Here is a 19,772-nt window from a genome sequence, read left to right on the forward strand (position 1 = left end):
GTAAATAAATACATTGCTTTTATGTTTGGCAATATGGTTGGCAGCTAACTGGATCACGATGGCTATGGTTGAAGCTTTTACAAACCCACAAGTTCCTGTTTCTGTGATATGAAATTGCCTGGGTATTACAAGTACATGTGCTACAACACCAGGATAAGTGCTCAACCAGGAAAACCAAGCCCAATGCCAAAGTAGTTTCTAAATTCCTATACACACCTATGCTGTAGGACAATAACTAATTTCATATTCAGTAATAAGCTATCTACAGTACATGTTAACAAACACATAAGCTAAATGTTTAACCAAGAATCCACATGAGAATCTAAAACACCTTTGCACGATTAAATTATACGGCAATAAAAACTAGATGTGTAGATGTCACTATATCATTGGGTTCATCAAGTGGGCACCTCCCTTCACTGGTCTTTTGTTGAGTTGGGCATTGAGGTTGCAGTTAACTTTATCACAATGGCTACTGTGGAAGCTTTAACAAACCTGCAAGTTCTTCATTCTGTGATATGAAATTGCCTGGATATTAATGGCAATTAAAGTCTCCTCTTTTTTTGGGAAGCTTGCTATCTTAATGTCTTGGACAACCTGGGAAACTGTCAGGAATGAAGTGGAAAGTCTTGTACCTCAAATGTAACAAGCCCATTCTTTTTCGTGGCAGCTAGTTGAAATCTATTCTTATACATTTGGTTAATCCATGACTAAGTTAAGACTAAGTTTAATTTTAAACAGAGAGAATAGCCTTGATAGTTTATTTGTTAGATGAGTTGTCCTGCTGCAAAAAACAAAATATCTGATCTCCAAGAGTAAATGTTGAGTATCTTATCTATAAGTTACAGAAATGAATTTTGAGAAGCTGATTAACTATGAGTGAGAGAAATAATCAACTTCTCATTTATTTTCACTTGCTGGCAAAACATAATAATCAGATGACACTTTTAACAAAATAATTTGTAAAAACTGTTACACATTTTGTTACAATATATATCCTCATCTCATTATAATTCTCTGAGTTCTGGGACTCTGCTTGAGACTGACCTTGAGTCATGTTTCTTTTATGTTGTATTTCATTGCAAGTTATGCTTATGGTTTGTTCACTACAGCTCACAACTCATTAGAGCATGCAAAATCCTTGGCTCCCAAGGCTTCCGATAATGAGGGTGGAGCATACCATCAATGCAGCTTTATCTTTTGTTCAGAGTAAGGGTTCTGAAAATTGCTTTCTCAGTTGTGTTTAGGGAGGGCAAGTTTTCCAGTTCCCCCATTGCTGATTGCTACCGGCTTACCTCTACTGGATGAGCACATCTGTTAGTGCAGAGTGGGGAAAGATCAGACTCAGACTTAGCTGTATTGTGCTCTGTAATTGGATAGCCTGCTGGCACTCACTGCTAAGAATGTGCATGAATAATGACCACTTGGGCGAGATATTAAAAGGCAGTAAGAGTCGATGAAAAATGGTCCAATGGTAGTGCCTTCAGGAAAGAAGAGGAGATGAGAATATTAAAACAAAAATTCCACTGATCTTTACTGTCACCACACCAATTACAGAACTGGATTTATAGAAAAGGATCTTTCTGATGTGAATAAAAAGTAAACTTAATTTCTATTCCATGATTGTTAAATTCCAGAAAACACACTCTTCTCTCTGTAGTGACGTTCTTACTTTGAAATACATTTTACTTTTCATGGAACTGGGAAATACGGTTCAATGGTACTTTATTGAGGTACAGTGAAATTTATTTTTGCATACTGTTCAGTACAAGTGTTACCATACATAAGCACATATTAGTACATGAGGTCCGAGTCGTGGTGGCATTACAGTGTTGGCCTGGAAAAGTGTAGTCATCGATAGGCACAAAAAGCTGGAGTAACTCAGCTTGACAGGCAGCATCTCTGGAGAGAAGGAATGGGTGATGTTTTGGGTCAACCCGAAACGTCACCCATTCCTTCTCTCCAGAGATGCTGCCTGTCCCACTGAGTTACTCCAGCTATTTGTATCTATCTTCGGTTTAAACCAGCATCTGCAGTTCCTTCTTACACAAGTGTAGCCGTTGATTTCCTCCACTGCCGTTCCACCGCTCCGTACAGCTGCAGGTCACGTCCGGTCCACGCGTTCTGCCTCTTGGAGCGACATCCAAACCTGCTGAACGCCAGGCTACATGCAAGGTCTGCGACGGCTCACTCCTCCGTGAAGGTACACTGCTCCGCCTCCCACAGCCGGTCCACTTACCGGCCCTCTGCTTCGACAGTGACTCCCTTCTCTCTGGTGTTTATTCACAAAATGCTGGAGTAACTCAGCAGGTCAGGCAGCATCTCAGGAGAGAAGGAATGGGTGACGTTTCGAGTCGAGACCCTTCTTCAGACGGATATCAGGGGGGCGGGACAAAGGAAGGATATAGGTGGAGACAGGAAGATAGAGGGAGATCTGGGAAGGGGGAGGGGAAGAGAGGGACAGAGGAACTATCTAAAGTTGGAGAAGTCGATGTTCATACCACAGGGCTGCAAGCTGCCCAGGCGAAATATGAGGTGCTGTTCTTCCAATTTCCGGTGGGCCTCACTATGGCACTGGAGGAGGCCCATGACAGAAAGGTCAGACTGGGAATGGGAGGGGGAGTTGAAGTGCTCGGCCACCGGGAGACCAGTTTGGCCAACGCGGACCGAGCGCAGGTGTTGAATGAAGCGATCGCCGAGCCTGCGCTTCGTTTCGCCGATGTGAATAAGTTGACATCTGGAGCAGCGGATGCTCCAGATGATAAACACCTTCGATTTGTACCAGCATCTGCAGTTATTTTCTTATACCCTTCTCTCTGGTCGTCAGATGAGCAGGGCCTGAATCGGCTTCTTCCCTCTCCGGTGGGTTCACGGTTCTGAGTTGGGGGGTCTAGGCTTCATGCCGGCAGGCTAGGCCTCATAGTAGCGGCTCACAACAATGGCAATATTGCTGTCATCTCAAGGAATTGTTCCTTGCAATTAATTTGAATATGTTCATTAGTATTTTGAATGCTTCCTCTAAGGAACTGCATTCAGTGTTGGAATTTTAAAATGTATTGTGGAATTTTAAAAAAATACTGATTCAAAATATTTTGGGCCTTTTGTGACAATCAGGCACATTTTTCTTCTTCACTGAATAAACTTTTAAAATGTGTTTTTTTATTTTCTAGATTGTTTTATATTTTTGTTGTTGATCATATTATGGGTACATATTTAAATTTATTTCTTTTCCACATTCATATGCAGCAAAATGCTCGTGTTAAGTTACATTTTCTCATTCCCATCTTAGACTGGCTCTAAAACTAAAATGAATCACGTACTATATAGGTACTCCACACCGTGGGCACCTTGAAACCTTACGTAAGTCACAGTTAACATAAGTGGGAATCATCACCCCCCTCCCCTGCCTGAAATAATTCACTGAGCCTGAAGAAGGGTCCTAAGCCGAAACGTCGCCTGTCCGTGTTCTCAAAAAATGATTCCTGGTGCCTGAGTTATTCTAGCACTTTGTGTCCATCACGCAGAAAGTGCCCTGGATGCATTCAGATGCATCCAGGGCACTTTCTGCGTTGCATGGACTTCTGAGAAACCACCACTGCCATTATTGGTTTGAGTTCCATCTCGTTGTTTGGGCATTTTCTTGCGGGGTGCGGCCTTCTGGATAAACAACACCACCATAGCTGGCTTGTTTCGAGGTAAACTTGACTGATCGCTCAGTGTCATGGAAATTATAAACTGTCTTGATTGCACTGGGGACTTGGTACGGAATTGTTTACCTAATTGTTTACGTTGCCTATTTTTACGTAAGTTGGGAAGTGTCTATATATAATTGCAAGACTATGAGAAAAGTGCAGGGAGAAGTGAGTAGATGCTTTGCTCAAGTAGTCTCACATGGATTATGAGGGGGAAATGGCCTTCTCTTGTATTGTTATTATTCCTCCTCGACAATAATCAGTAGAAAACAATTTCTCCTAGACCAAAATCTGAAAAGGGAAGAATAGTATACTTAAATCTATGATATTGACCTAAATTACATTGGTGATGCCGCTGTGCAAACTTGCATGTTCACATAACGAACATCACCTCTGCATCATTGAACGAAATTTTCCATGTCAAAACCTGGAAGGAAATAATGAATAGGACCTCAAGAATGTTGAACATTTTGCATCCTATGACCAATCTATGTTAGTCCATTCCAAGAGAATGTTATCACAACATATGTTCAGAATTTGAGGAGAATCAATTTAGTTTAATGCAACCTTCATGGTGGAACTCTTGGAGTCACAATTGAGGCACTTGGGTTTACTATGCTTAATTTAACAGTTGTTAATTACAGTTTTGCTCCCTTTTTCAATAATTTCTGATAGACAAAATTAAAGAATTTTTGTTTTTGAACTGTTATGGGAGTAATTTTTTTCTTTTTTGCTGTTGAAAACGAAACTGGATTTTTCTTTTGAATTAGCAATAATAGTTATTCTGAACATTGGTGAAGAATAACAATTAACATAGCAATTTGTAAAAGAAAGTCACGAAGATTTTATCCTTCCACCAAAAGTGTCAAGGTTCTGCAATATTCTAACAATCCGGTATTTCTGGCACACCTTTTGTGCCTCCAACATTTCAAAATTCTTGTAATCAAGTTTGTAGGGTTGTGGAAACAAGGCACTGCTGATGCTGGTTTACCAAAAAAAAGACACAGAGTGCTGGAGTAACTCGGCAGGTCAAGCAGCATCACTGGAGAACATGGTTAGGTGATATTTTGGTTCTGGACCATTCTTCAGACTTGGCATGTATGAAAAGTAGTGGTCAAACCACTGATGTTCCAAAACACAAGTGCACAAAACTTTCTTTCCAATAATCAAAATCTTGAAATTATTTCAGCAATGATGTGGCACAGGGAATGAGGAAACACGGATAGGGGAAAGGGACAAAAATAATATCATCCATGATTTTTCTACTTGAGAGCGCAGTACACAAGACCTAGATTCGAACTTGACTACAGGTGCTGTTTTTAACGGACTTTGTACGTTCTCCCAGTGAACGCGTGGGTTTTCTCTGACACTTTGGTTTCCGAGATCTTCGGTTTCCTCCCACACTCCAAAGACAAGTCAAGTCAAGTTTATTTATCACATACACATACACGATGTGCAGTGAAATGAAAGTGGCAATGCCTGCGGATTGTGCACAAAAAAGAATTACAGTTACTGCATATAAATAAAGTTAATAAAGTTAATATAGAGAAGACAAAATTTAGTCCCTGGGGTTATAAAAGTTAACAGTCCTGATGGCCTGTGAGAAGAAACTCCGTCTCATTCTCTCCGTTTTCACAGCGTGACAGCGTAGGCGTTTGCCTGACCGTAGCATCTGGAACAGTCCGTTGCTGGGGTGGCAGGGGTCCCTCATAATCTTGCTTGCTCTGGATCTGCACCTCCTGATGTATAGGTCCTGCAGGGGAGCGAATGTAGTTCCCATGGTGCGTTCTGCCGAACGCACTACTCTCTGCAGGGCCATCTTGTCGTGGGCAGAGCTGTTCCCAAACCAGACTGTAATGTTGCCGGACAGGATGCTCTCTACAGCCCCAGAGTAGAAGCAATGAAGGATCCTCAGAGACACTCTGAATTTCCTCAGCTGTCTAAGGTGGTAAAGGCTTTGCCTTACCCACCAGTGCGGCAATGTGCGTTGCCCATGTCAGATCCTCTGTGATGTGGACTCCCAAGTATTTAAAACTACTCACCCTATCCACAGTAGACCCATTTATCTCCAGTGGCGTGTATGTCCTTGGATGTTGAGCCCTTCTAAAGTCCACAATCAGCTCCTTAGTTTTAGTGACATTCAAGAGGAGGCTATTGTCCTGACACCAGAGTGCCAGATCAGCCACCTCCTTCTCATCGTTGTCGGAGATCCGGCCCACCACCACAGTGTCATCAGCAAACTTGATGATGGAGTTTGAGCTGAACCTGGCCCCACAGTCATGTGTGTACAGGGAGTACAGTAGTGGGCTAAGGACGCAACCCTGGGGGGATACGTACAGGTATGTAGGTAAATTGAAAAATATAAAAAATTGCCCCTAGTGTGTGCAGGATAGTGTTAGTGTGCAGGGATCGCTGGTCGCTGTGGACCCGGTGGGCTGAAGGGCCTGTTTCCACGCTGTATCTTTTAAACTCAACTAAAAGAATGGAGAGAAACCCTGTCATGTTGAATCTGGACATCCGTGGATATGTTGAATGTAAAATAACACTGTAAATGTTGCTATTGTGCCAGCCCGCACAAACCATAATATCCTCAAACCGACAGAGCAACGCCACGGGAGTTTCAGCATTGGTTTTAAGATGTTTGTTGCAAGGATAAGTAATGATATAAACAAAAATTGAAAAATTGGGTTAAAATGCATCAGCCGAGTCAGGTGTCACCTAATGGTGCATTTTTCTCAATTTCACCACGCACTGTTGTGTCTAATCATACCACTTGATGGGGTTACAGATAATTTCATAATTAGATTTAATATAAGAATATTTTATTTGCATAATATATTGGGTAATGTGAAGTGCAGCTAATTTTCCCATTTCAAGTCATTATACAAACTGTTTCAATTAATGTTCTGAAAATAGTACATTGGAACAACTTTGCACTGTAAGTTTTTATTTCTATGATTTAATGTGATGCATTTGAATAGATTTTTTAATGGTCTTTTTGAAAACATGATTCTCACTTGATTCCTGAATCAATGTTAAGAATGCTTGAAAGTATATTTTCATTTGTTTATTGAAAACAACAACAAAAATTGTATGAATGCAAAAGGTGTGAATGAATGTTCTTGCTTCAGCATCTAAAAGGTGGAGACTTAGGCTCATCAAACAGTTAATTATTCAGGTTTTTTATTTCGTTAAGAGTACTTTCCCACAAACTCCTGCTTTAAGAGAGAGCTAAATAGAGCTCTTAAGGATAGCGGAGTCATGGGGTATGGGGAGAAGGCAGGAACGGGGTTCTGATTGAGAATGATCAGCCATGATCATATTGAATGGCGGTGCTGGCTCGAAGGGCCGTATGGCCTCCTCCTGCACCTATTGTCTATTGTCTATAATCAACTTACTTTAATTAAGATATTAAATAACTCACAAAAGTGAGATCTATTATATAGAGAAATGTAATTATTAACATTTAAATAGAATGCGATAAAAATATAACTTCTGTTGCACATTGCATTTTATATAAATCTCACTCTCGGGAATGAAGCATTGAATGTAACCCTCATTGTAGAAATAAATGGAGAAGTGTACTGTCTACATATTTAATTGTAAGGAACTTGCCAATCCAAATTTTAACATGTTTGACTGAAAACGAACACATTTTCTGTACAAACATAATTATAGACTGTCAGAATTGCAGTGAGAGAGAGATCTGTTTATTGTGGCGGAAAAATATTTTAAAATGCGATATAGAATTTTTTGCATGAATGAATGCCAATATCATGGACTATATACAGTGCATTCAGAAAGTATTCAGACCCCTTCGCTTTTTCCACATTTTGTTGCGTTACAGCCTTATTTTAAAACGGATTAAATTCTTTTTTCTTACCATCAATCTACGCATAATACCCCATAATAAAAAAGCAAAAACATGCGTTTAGAAATTTGTGCCATGTAATTAAAAAGAAATAACTGAAATATTACATTTACATAAGTATTCAGACTCTTTACTCAGTACTTTGTTGAGGCATCTTTGGCAGCGATTACAGCCTCAAGTCTTCTAGGGTATGACGCTACAAGCTTGGCACACCTGTATTTGGGTAATTTCTCCCGTTCATCTATGCAGAACCTCTCAAGCTCTGTCAGTTTGGATGGGGAGCGTCGATGCACAGCTATTTTCAGGTCCCTCCAGAGATGTTCGATCAGGTTCAAGTCCAGGCTCTGGCAGGGCCACTCAAGGACATTCACAGGCTTGTCACAAAGCCACTCCTGAATTGTCTTGGCTGTGTGCTTAGGCTCATTGTCTTGTTGGAAGGTGAACCTCCACCCCAGTCTGAGGTCCAGAATGCTCTGGAGCATGTTTTCATCAAGGATCTCTCTGTACTTTGTTCCGTTCATCTTTCCCTCGATCCTGACTAGTCTCCCAGTTCCTGCCGCTGAAAAACATCCCCACAGCACGATGCTGCCACCACCATGCTTCGCCGTAGGTATGGTATTGGCCAGGTGATGAGTGGTGCCTGGTTTCCTCCAGACGTGACACTTGGCATTCAGGCCAAAGAGTTCAATCTTGGTTTCATCAGACCAGAGAATCTTGTTTCTCATGGTCTGAGAGTCCTTTAGGTGCCTTTTGGCAAACTCCAAGTGGGCTGTCATGTGCCTTTTACTGAGGAGTGGCTTCCGTCTGGTCACTCTACCATAAAGGGCTGATTGGTGGAGTGCTGCAGATATAGTTGTCCTTCTGGAAGGTTCTCCCATATTCACAGAGGAACTCTAGAGCTCTGTCAGAGTGACCATTGGGTTCTTGGTCACCTCCCTGACCAAGGTCCTTCTCCCCCGATTGCTCAGTTTGGCTGGGCGGCCAGCTCTATGAAGAGTCCTGGTGATTCCAAAGTTCTTCCATTTAAGAATGACGGAGGCCACTGTGCTCTTCGGGACCTGCAATGCTGCAGAAATTGTTTTATACCTTTCCCAAATATGTGTCTCGACACAATCCTGTCTCGGAGGTCCTGTCTCCTAGGCCAATTCCTTCGTCTTTATGGCTTGGTTTTTGCTCAGACATCCATTGTCAACTGTGGGACCTTATTATATAGACAGGTGTGTGCCTTTCCAAATCATGTCCAATCAATTTAATTTACCACTGGTGGACTCCAATCAAGTTGTAGAAACATCTCAAGGATAATCAATGGAAACAGGATAAACTAAGCTCAATTTTGAGTGTCATAGCAAAGGGTCTGAATACTTATGTAAATGTGATATTTCAGTTATTTCTTTTTAATTACTTTGCAAACATTTCTAAACACCTGTTTTTGCTTTTTTTTATTATGGGGTATTGTGTGTAGATTGATAATTTTTTTAAAAAGAATTTAATCCGTTTTAAAATAAGGCTGTAACGTACCAAAATGTGGAAAAGGTGAAGGGGGTCTGAATACTTTCTGAATGCACTGTATTTAATTGCAAATAATTTCATATATGATTTATTAATGGAATAGTTCCAGCAGTTAAATGAAATAAAACTGCATTGCTTGCTAAGTAATATTTGATGTTTTTTCGCCAGGAAAGAAATTCATCAAGTCAAACAAGCACAAATGTTGGCAAATACCTGTCAAAGGGATTATATCACACTGCCACTCACTTTATGGGCCAGCAAACATCAGAGACTGCAAATGGAACATGTTTGAGTCCACAACAAAACTATTACCGGCCCATGGAGAGCGCTTTATCTCCTCAGCCAAACAGGCAGGTGGCAGCAATGCAGAGTCATTCAGTGATGGACAACTTGAAGTTACTCACGTCAAGCAAGGGAAGGCCAGACTTCCATACTGTTTCTGACACAATGGACAGGAAGACAGGGCTTCCAGACTGTGAAGTAATGCCACTCACTCCCATAATCTCTTCTAAAACTGTACGACATAACAATGAAGGGACAGAAATTAACAGGAACATTCGAGCAAAAGGTTCAGTTGGCAGTCTGGAATTAGCTTCACCTGCGGCTCAGTTAGGGCCCATTAAGGAAGAAATGAAAGAAGGCACAATGCAAAAGGACGTTAAGAATCAACTGACAGATGAAGATAATATTTGTAACAATCCCGCTGCGCCTGAACAGACACCTGAGCAGTTTCAGAAATTGCCCTTGGATCCAGCCCACGACTCTGGTAGTTTTGCCATGACCCGACAAAGAAGCAAAGTTTTTTATTTAGGTAATACTTTCTTTGCACAGTATTCTCTTCTCTGTTCATGTAGGTACAATGTGGTTTATTCAAAATATCAGAAGGCAGTTTATTACGTTAATGCAAATTATAATGCAGAATTTGAGTTATTACAGCTTTTATTGGCAGAAGATAGACAAAATGCTGTAGTAACTCAGCGGGTCAGGCAGCATCTCTGGACAAAAGGAATAGGAGACGTTTCAGGTCTAGACCTTTCTTCAGACTGTGGCAGAACTTCTATTACAAAGACATGATTTGGCATTCCCCATTTGCATTACCATGAACTAAATGTAATCCGTTTAACTTGGTATGGAACTTAATTAACCTGTTGTTGAGAAGTAGGAGTATCTTTGTGCAGAATTTAATTCAGCATTTGCATGCTTTTATTAAAAGCTGTAATGGATGATCTGGATGTGAAGTGCTGGAGCTATTAGTTCTTTTTTAGTTGCCAAATATGTGGCAACATTACATTAATTCATAAAATTAATAAGATCACTGGTCAAGCCTCTTTGGAGATATTTTACAGCATTGAGTAACTATAAATGTAAGCACTATTTAACCACAAGTTTGGAGAGCAATGGAAATTGAAAAATAATCTATTCAGTGGATTTGGAAAGATCTTTGGAGTGAGTCAGAGGAATTGTGCCTCCCAATTGTCCAGGACAAACTGCACTGAAGTCCATGGATAAGAATTTTGAAATGGAAACATTGGTTGATCAAAATCCAATCCAGATCAGCAAGCATATGTGTGATGGATGCGTGGAACTTGGGCTGGTTAAAATGCAGATAGGCAGTGGTATTTTGAATGGAGCTCGTGAATAATGAGGAGTGAGAGGGTATGGAGCAGTCTGAGAGAACCAAAAGCATGGATGAGTGGATCTTCACCAGGTGGACTGAGACAAGACAGAGGTATGCATTGTTAGGTAGGTGGAAAGAGTGCATTAGTTTGGATGAAGAAGGGCACATGTTTGGAAGGTTAGCTCAGAGGCCAAAGGACACCAATGGCTAGCAAAACAACACAAAATGCTGGAGCAATTCAGTGGGTCAGGCAGCATCTCTGGAGAACATGGATAGGTGACGTTTCCAGTTGGAACCCTTTTTCCAACCCAAAACATCACCTATCCATGTTTTCCAGAGATGCTGCCTGTCCCATGACATACTCAAGCACTTTGTGTCCTTTTGTGTGAACCAGCACCTGCATTTCACTGTTTCTAAATTTCGTCAGCAACCTAGTTCACTCAGATATGGAGTTGATCAAGAGAGATTGGAGTTTGTGATGGAGAATGAGAACAATGGCTTTGGAGAAAACTGCCACATCTCAGTTTGGGTATCAGGCAACAGGGACCGCTGTAGATCAACAAATATTTTGATGATGGAGAGTTATTTCATCATCAAAAGTTAGCATGTAGAAATCAGAGGATTCCAAGAGTAAATCTTTCATAAAGAGAGAATTGATTTTAAAATATGCATAGGATGCAAGTGGTCTAATTTAGGTGTTATTAAATCGTTTGCAAATTATTACAAATAAAAGCTCACAGTGAATAATATCAATATTGGTGACATTTCAGCAAAAGGTCATATTATTAAATACCAGCATGATTTAAGATATCTCAACTAAAGGAAAATGAAGCAAACAGGCAAATAGACAGAATAAATAAAACTGTCTTATGGATGTGGGCACCTGTAACTCGGATAGGAGACAAAATCTGAAGAAATCAAATTCACTTTCGCAGTCAAACTCCAAAGAACCTGTGGGTCAATTTATCTTAGTGCCACCAGACATAAGTAACATTTCATTTTCAAGTCTGGTCCGCCATCTTATACTGCACCCTTTCATCAGTGATACATTCTTAAGACAATTAAAATGATGTATTTAACATGAACTGACACGTGAGCAAATACATTTATTTTACAGGAGGTGGCGCTGCAGGAAAATTTGTGAGAAAATCACCTAACTTAGAAATATACATGTCTACCTTAGAAATATACACCCTGCATTAAGCTATTCTCTACACTTTGTTAATTACGAAAGTTATATCAATTTTAAGCTGTTTCTAAAAACTAAGAGTCAACTGAAATACATTGTTTTTTCCTTAATGGCAGCATGGTCATATTTGAGACAATCAATATTGATTCTCAGACTTCTTGCCTACATTGCCCACTTAAGATGTTCTTTTGCAGTTGTCTTGTAGAAAACCATAGTGTAAATATCACCCTTGGTCTTGTGTTAACAATAATCTTCACCTCCAGACGAACACTGTGTTTGTTGCACTTTCTTGCTTATGTCTTCCTTTTTCATCTTATTTGCATTCTTTTAAAGGATCTTTGACAAAACAAATCTCAATCAGCAGCAGCAGACCGCCTAGGACAATTTCCTGACCTGTTTCTCTCTTCCTAAGCTCCATGTTCTACATTTTCTCCTCTCAACCCCAATCTTTTCCCAATTAACCTCCATTCTGCTTCTCCATTACCATTTTCTTCCTTGTCCTCTCTTATCTCCCATCTGACTTTGCTCCCCCCTCCCTTCTCTTTGTCTCCTTTTCCCACTCCCTCTAACACTTTTCAACTCCTTTCTATTCTTGTCTCGTCCTTTGCAGAATAGTCTGGAATGCCAAAATACCTTGTCTTCTCCTATGTATTTACTTTCATTCTGAGGTCAAACGGTTCTTCTCACTAATCCTACATGAACTGAACATTGCTCTTGATCTTGACTTTCCAAGTGAAAATGGAAGGGTCAGTCTGACATAATTGAATCCTTACAACTGAATTGATTTTGGACCTTAAAATTAAAGTACAAAGTATTGGAGATAGGCTAAGTCTGAAGAAGTGTCCCAACCCAAAACTTCACCTATCCAGAGATGCTGTCTGATCTGCTGAGTTACTCCAGGACTTTGTGTCCCATTGGAGACAGCCTTTAGTTTGGATGACAAATCAGCATAGTACATTAATTCCTCAGTGATAAACTGACTTACTAAAATATAGTATTTCAATTTCCTTGGTAATTTTTACTCTTAACCCCACTCCCATCCTCCGCAAAAGGTCACAGTGCTAGAGTAACTCAGCAGGTCAAGTAGCATCTGGCACTCGATCCAAAGCGTCACCAATCTTTGTTCTCCAGAGATGTTGCCTGACGTGCTGAGTTACACCAGCACTTTGTGTCTTTTTGTGTATTAACCAGCATCTGCAGTTCTTTGGTTCTCCCATCCCCAATGCCAGCTTCAAGTCATTGACACTTAACATGTCCAGCATTACCACCTGAAATCTCAGCCAATGGAGGATATTAGTCGAACAGTGAGTGCCAGGCAGCTAGCCATTTGACATCGGCAGACTTTGCACTTAACTTTGATTGTCTGCATACAGATCTTCATCTGTTTGCTTCCATCATGGGTTGCTGTACATCATCTGAATAGAAACCCTATCTGACTCTCACACTGCATTCCTGGAAAACTATTTGTAGTGCCCTTAATGCCAACCCAATTGACATCAGTTAATTTAAGTCAATTTTAAATATGTGTGATATCAGTTTTTCTTACTTAGAACATTGACTCAACAATTTGGATGTAGTCTATTTGAACAAACTATCTGAAGGACAAACACGCAGAAGCATTTGATAAGGTTCCCTGATAGAAACTCTAAACAAGTTGTAAATGTTCAGAATTTAGTCACCTTTTGATGTTGGTTACTCATTAGGCCACAGCCAGGAAATAGAACTAGACATGATGAATGTTCTCTGATGAACAGGTTCTAAGAGGAGATGTTTCACAATATCTCAATTTTTCACCCGATATAATGAATGATTTCCCCGATGGGAAGTGCAGACTGGATGCTGGTGTAACTCAGCGGGTCAGGCAGTACCTCGCTCTGGAGAAAAGGAGTAGGGGACATTTTGGATCCTTCGGAAACCTTCTTCAGATCTGAAATGTCACCTACTCCTTTTCTTCAGAGATGCTGCCTGACCCCCCGAGTTACTCCAGCATTTTGTGTCGATCTTCAATGTAAACCAGCATTGTAGTTCCTTCCTACACACTTTGTGTTTACACTCATTTTTTAAGAAACTCAGTCGGTGAGCAGACTCAGTTGCTTGTTAATTACAGATCTCAAGTGGGTTTATAGCCTTCTCACTTTTGAAGTGCAAAGCAAAATCTCTAGAGGACTTGGGCGTTCGGAAAGTTTAAATGTGGCAGTAAAATATTACAGGAAGCCTTCAGACATTATCATTTCCTAACAACCAATCGTTTTGTTTTTACAGAATCAACCATTTGCCAGAATCAGAATAAGGATGCAGCCGAGGCTCTGAGATCAAGTGAGGATGTGCAGAGACTGGCAGATGAGCTGTATGATTCAGAAAGTGGCACAAGTACTTCTGGTAGCAGTGAAGAATTGCACATGGAGGAATATCTCGAAGACCCTTATGCTTCCATTCAATATCCTAAAACAGCTGTAAATGACGATTTGGTAAAGAGCAACAAGTCACCCTTTACCAAAGATGAAAGGACTTCATTTTCCAAAAAAGAACACAGTGTGCCTTCCATAACTCTGCCATCAGTAATAGACAGTGGCAAATCAGTGAATAGCAATCTTTGTGGAGAACCACATGTACCCACAGAACAGTCCCAGAAAGATGAGTAAGTATTGTTCTATCATATATACAAAGTAAGATTATTATATCTGTAAATATTTATTTAAATAATCTGCATTTTTAAAAGGTGGTTTCAAATCATGATGTTATTAAAAAATATAGTTATCCAAAGAAAAACAGATATATTACCTGTGCAGTGGTTCTCTGCTGATTGAGATGGCTACGACCTCAACTTCTCCCAATTTCTTTGGAGGAAGATGGACTGACGACGTTTCAGGTCGAGAACCGAGGGGTCCCAACCTGAAATGTAATTTGTTCTTTCCCCTCCACAGATGTTGCTTGACCTGCTGAGTTCCTCCAGCAGTTAGTTATTTTTTTGCTCAGGATTTCAGCACCTACAGTGTCTTGGTGCTATAAGAACACAAGGAATAGGAGTAAAATTAGGCCATTCGGCCCATCAAGTCTACGCCACCATTTATTGCATCTGCATTGAAGCGGTGCATAAAAGGAAGGGCCTTCCTTGAGCGAGGCTGACTCAATAATACCTGATTCCAAGAGCCAAATGGTTTTGAGAATGTGGTCCAATGACAGTTTAAGGTGCTACTGCAGACATCAATAAATTTCAAAGCAGTTACATAGACTAAAGAAGCAAAATGTAGTTGCAAAAATCTGCTGTTGAAACTACCACATAAGGCTTTATACAAGTACAACCACGGAAGAATTAACCTTCTCATTGGAACCTCAGTGTAAGTTTTCCAGATATTTCTGAGGACTCTTCATGATGAGAAGGGTCAATTTCCATCAAATATTTATTTTCACCATACAAGGCAAATAGAAATTAGAAAGCTTTTCAAATCTAAATTGCTATCTTAGAGCCACCACAAGGTATTAAAAGCAATAAATACATTTGTGGAATTCAAATTTATGTTTGTATAACATTCTTCCAGCTGGCACTGTAACTTGACTAGCACCTCATCAAATTGGAGCCCTGTTCTTCAATTTAGAAAGATTGCTAAATCATTCTGCACTACCCAGTTATTTTATTCGTTTACTTGTTAATTATAATATCCCATCATTTCCCAAAGCATATTACAAGCAAGCACCTGTAATGCTATTATTTGTGTTAATGTCCCAACCATTTTATATCTTTCCTAGTACTGTGAGGTCATTTTGAGGATCTGCTGACAGATGTAATTCTTGACCATCAAGCTCTCGGCTGGGAACCCAGACAAAAGTGGTTGCAGATTAGAAATAAAAGACATGCAACAAATTTACTCGTAGATGTTCATTGCTGACTAGTGAATAATAACTAACTGGCACATTTAATTGCCATATTATTGCTAGCTATTCTCCGACATGATCTTCTGTCCCCTCACAAATCATTTTGTTTTACTGTTGTGCAGAGATTAGCATGGGATCATGGAGAGATTAGCATGCAGGTTGATTGCCTTTTTGATTTAAAATAAATTCTTGAAAGTGTACATTTGAATATCAAGTAAAGATGGAATGACCCAGATTTGCATGTTCTCTTGATATTCACACATATATGTTCTTGGAAAATGATCAAATATATATAACACTGACTCTTTTGATTAGTCTGCCTTCCCTATCTTACTCCAAAATTGATATGTGCCTGTCACCACTGTTCCCTGTTCACAGACCAAAACTAATGTCTTCTTACAGGAATGATCCCAGGAATGATTGGGTTAACATATGATGAGCATTTGAAGGGACTGGGCTTGTACTCGCTGGAGTTTAGGATGACGGGGACTTCATTGAAAGTACAGAATAGTGAAAGGATAGACACAAATTGCTGGAGTAACTCAGCGGGACAGGCAGCATCTCTGGATCCCATTCCTTCTATCCAGAGATGCTGCCTGTCCCGCTGAGTTACTCTAGCATTTTGTAACTATCTTCGCAGTAAAGCAGCATTTGCAGATCCTTCCTACACTGAATAGTGAAAGGCCTAGATAAAGTGAATATGGAGATGTTTCCACTGGTGGTAGAGTCCAGGACTAGAGGCCATAGTCTCAGAATAAAAGGACTTGCCTTTAGAAAGGAAATGAGGAATTTCTTTAGTCAGAGGGTGGTGAATCTGTGGGATTCATTGCCATAGACGGCTGTGGAGGCCAAGACAATGGATATTTTTAAGGTGGTGATTAACAGATTCTTGTCTTATGTAGAATGAACTGCCGGCCAATGAGTTTTGAGGCATCTGTTTAAACTTGAGCAGATAATTTGTGTCTATACACTTCAGAATTCATTATGCTACTACCATCAGCAGTTGTATCATCAATGAAGAGAGGTGAGCTAGTACCTTCAGCAGCCATACATGCCCAGGCCATAACACCCCTACCATCGTGTTTCACAGATGTGCATTTTAACCACATGTGATTTTTTTCTATTACGGATCTCAAATTGTGGAGTACAGAGGGAAATAAATAAATGATGGGTCTTTGTCCCAAACATTATGGAGAGCACTGTATTTTCTCAATATTGTTGAATTGGGAATTCCAGGGTTTAGACTTATTATCCAATGAAGAAATCATTTTATATTAAGTTGTGAGTGGAGGTGGTAGTGTTCCCGCACATCTGCTGTCCTTGAGGTTCTGCTGTCCTGTCACTTCAGGAGTTGCCAGATCAGCTACTGCAGTTGTTTCAACAGGAATAATTTCCTTACTTTACAACACAAATAGTAAGGTGGAGATACAAGGAACTGCAGATGCTGGTTTAATACAAAGAAAGACACAAAGTGCTGGAGTAACACATTGGAGTCACTGCGCACTAGTAGTGGAGGAAATTAAAGTTTATGTGAGAGATGGTGCTGCAACCAAGGAGGTTGCTTTGTATGGAATGGCATTGAGTTTGTTGGTGGTGCTTTCATATGATGCATAGACTCAAATGCTCTTGACGTGTCATGTAGATGGTGTTTGACGTAGTTGCTTTCCAATTATGAAAATGTGTGTTAGCACAGTTGTGAAGCATTTTGTTTATCATTTAAGAAGAGTTTAGATCAAAATCGCCATTAATTGGGAAGGTGGGCCAAGAATGGTGAATGGAATTTAACTCTGACGAATGTGAGATGTTGCACTTTGGTATGTCAAACCAGGGCAGGATTTGCACAGTAAGTTGTGGGGCCCTGGAGAGTTTTGCAGAACAAAGAGATCTGGGAGAACAGGTCTATGGTTCCCTAATAGTGGCAAGTCAGGTGAACATTGTGGTGAGGAAGTTGTTTGGCACACTTGCCTTCATTGGGAAGGGTATGGAGTACAAAAGTTGTGACATTATGGTGTCGTTGTGCGAGGCATGGAAGTAAGAATAGAAAGGCAGATTATTATCTGAATGGTGTCAAGTTAGGAGGAGGGGGAGTTCAACGAGATCTGGGTGTCCTAGTGCATCAGTCAATGAAAGGAAGCATGCAGGTACAGCAGGCAGTGAAGAAAGCCAATGGAATGTTGGCCTTCGTAACAAGAGGAGTTGAGTATAGGAGCAAAGAGGTCCTTCTACAGTTGTACCGGGCCCTGGTGAGACCGCACCTGGAGTACTGTGTGCAGTTTTGGTCTCCAAATTTGAGGAAGGATATTCTTGCTATGGAGGGCGTGCAGCGTAGGTTCACTAGGTTAATTCCCGGAATGGCGGGACTGTCGTATGTTGAAAGGCTGGAGCGATTGGGCTTGTATACACTGGAATTTAGAAGGATGAGGGGGGATCTTATTGAAACAAATAAGATAATTAGGGGATTGGACACATTAGAGGCAGATAACATGTTCCCAATGTTGGGGGAGTCCAGAACAAGGGGCCACAGTTTAAGAATAAGGGGTAGGCCATTTAGAACGGAGATGAGGAAGAACTTTTTCAGTCAGAGGGTGGTGAAGTTGTGGAATTCTCTGCCTCAGAAGGCAGTGGAGGCCAGTTCGTTGGATGCTTTCAAGAGAGAGCTGGATAGAGCTCTTAAGGATAGCGGAGTGAGGGGATATGGGGAGAAGGCAGGAACGGGGTACTGATTGAGAGTGATCAGCCATGATCGCATTGAATGGCGGTGCTGGCTCGAAGGGCTGAATGGCCTACTCCTGCACCTATTGTCTATTGTCTATTGAGACCACACGGAGTGCCACATGCATTTCTGGGCCCCAGCTATAGAAAGGATGCCATTAAGCTGGAAAGGGTGCAAAAGAGATTCACAATGATGTTACCTGGGCTTGCAGACTTGAGTTATAGGCAGAGGTTTTGTAGGCTGCAACTTTTTTCTTTAGAACAGAGGAAGCCTTATTGAGGTGTACAGATCATGAGGGCCATGGATAAAGGGAATGCTCACAGTCTTCTTCCCAGGGTCGAGGATTCAAAAACGAGAGGGCATAGCTGAAGTAAAAGGGGGGAGATTGAAAAAGAACCTCAGATGTAACTATTTCACTCTGAAGGTCATCCGTGTTTAGAATGAGCTGCCAGAGGAAGCTTTGAATCGGACACGATTACATTTTTAAAAGACATTTGGACACATATGAATGGAAAGAGTTTCGAAGGCTATGGGTCAAATGCAGACAACTGGAGCTAGCCCAGTTTTCCAACTTGATTGGCATGTACAAGATGGGCTGAAGGCCCTGTTTTGGTGCTGTATAGCTGTATGACCTTATATGACCTTATAACCCAATAAGAATGGGTTACTTAGCAAAAAACAGATCAATTAACACTATGATAGACACAAAATGCTGGAGAAACTCAGCGGGACAGGCAGCATCTCTGGAGAGAAGGAATGGGTGACGTTTCGGGTCGAGACCCTTCTTCAGACTCTATGATTTGTTCATATATATATATATATATATGATATATGATATATATTGGTTCTATTCAAATGGTAATGAAACTAATGGGCATATCATCTACCCTGCTTTTCCTAAATAAAGGGTACTAACTGGGGAGTTGTGGAGCTAACCCTGGGAATTCCATGTCCTACAATTTCATACCATTGCATGCAGACATGATTCCTGTTCAGAGTCTTGAGATAGTTTTGAGATTTTGTTCAACAAGGGGCCCATTTTCTATAATTAGAAAACGAAACAAGTTTCTTCATGAACCCTGTTTACCAATCCTCGCTGTCAAAGCAATATAATATCTCTTCATTATTCCAGGCACTACTGTAGTGTCCTCGCAGGTATGATGTGGCTTTCCTAGGTATATACATGACTGTGTCCTCTTCAGCACGGTTTGCAAATTTTGTGCAGCTTTTGTATCTTAAGACATGGGTAGACGGAAGGTTTCATTTTACTGAATGTACACTGCAGAACAGAGCATAAACGTAGACTG

The 19,772-nt window shown here is 40.6% G+C and overlaps 1 protein-coding gene across 2 annotated transcripts in view; it reads left to right on the forward strand.

The window, feature by feature from the left end:
* kiz (kizuna centrosomal protein) overlaps positions 1-19,772 on the forward strand; it is a 115,863-nt gene that overhangs the window by 42,826 nt on the left and 53,265 nt on the right. For both annotated transcript variants that reach the window (XM_078405598.1, XM_078405599.1), the window contains exons 5-6: positions 9,241-9,883; positions 14,142-14,517. In XM_078405598.1, coding sequence (XP_078261724.1) covers positions 9,241-9,883; positions 14,142-14,517 — 1,019 coding nt within the window. The remainder of the gene's footprint in view (positions 1-9,240; positions 9,884-14,141; positions 14,518-19,772) is intronic.

The sequence above is a fragment of the Rhinoraja longicauda genome, chromosome 9, assembly GCF_053455715.1.
Source record: "Rhinoraja longicauda isolate Sanriku21f chromosome 9, sRhiLon1.1, whole genome shotgun sequence".
NCBI lineage: Eukaryota > Metazoa > Chordata > Chondrichthyes > Rajiformes > Arhynchobatidae > Rhinoraja > Rhinoraja longicauda.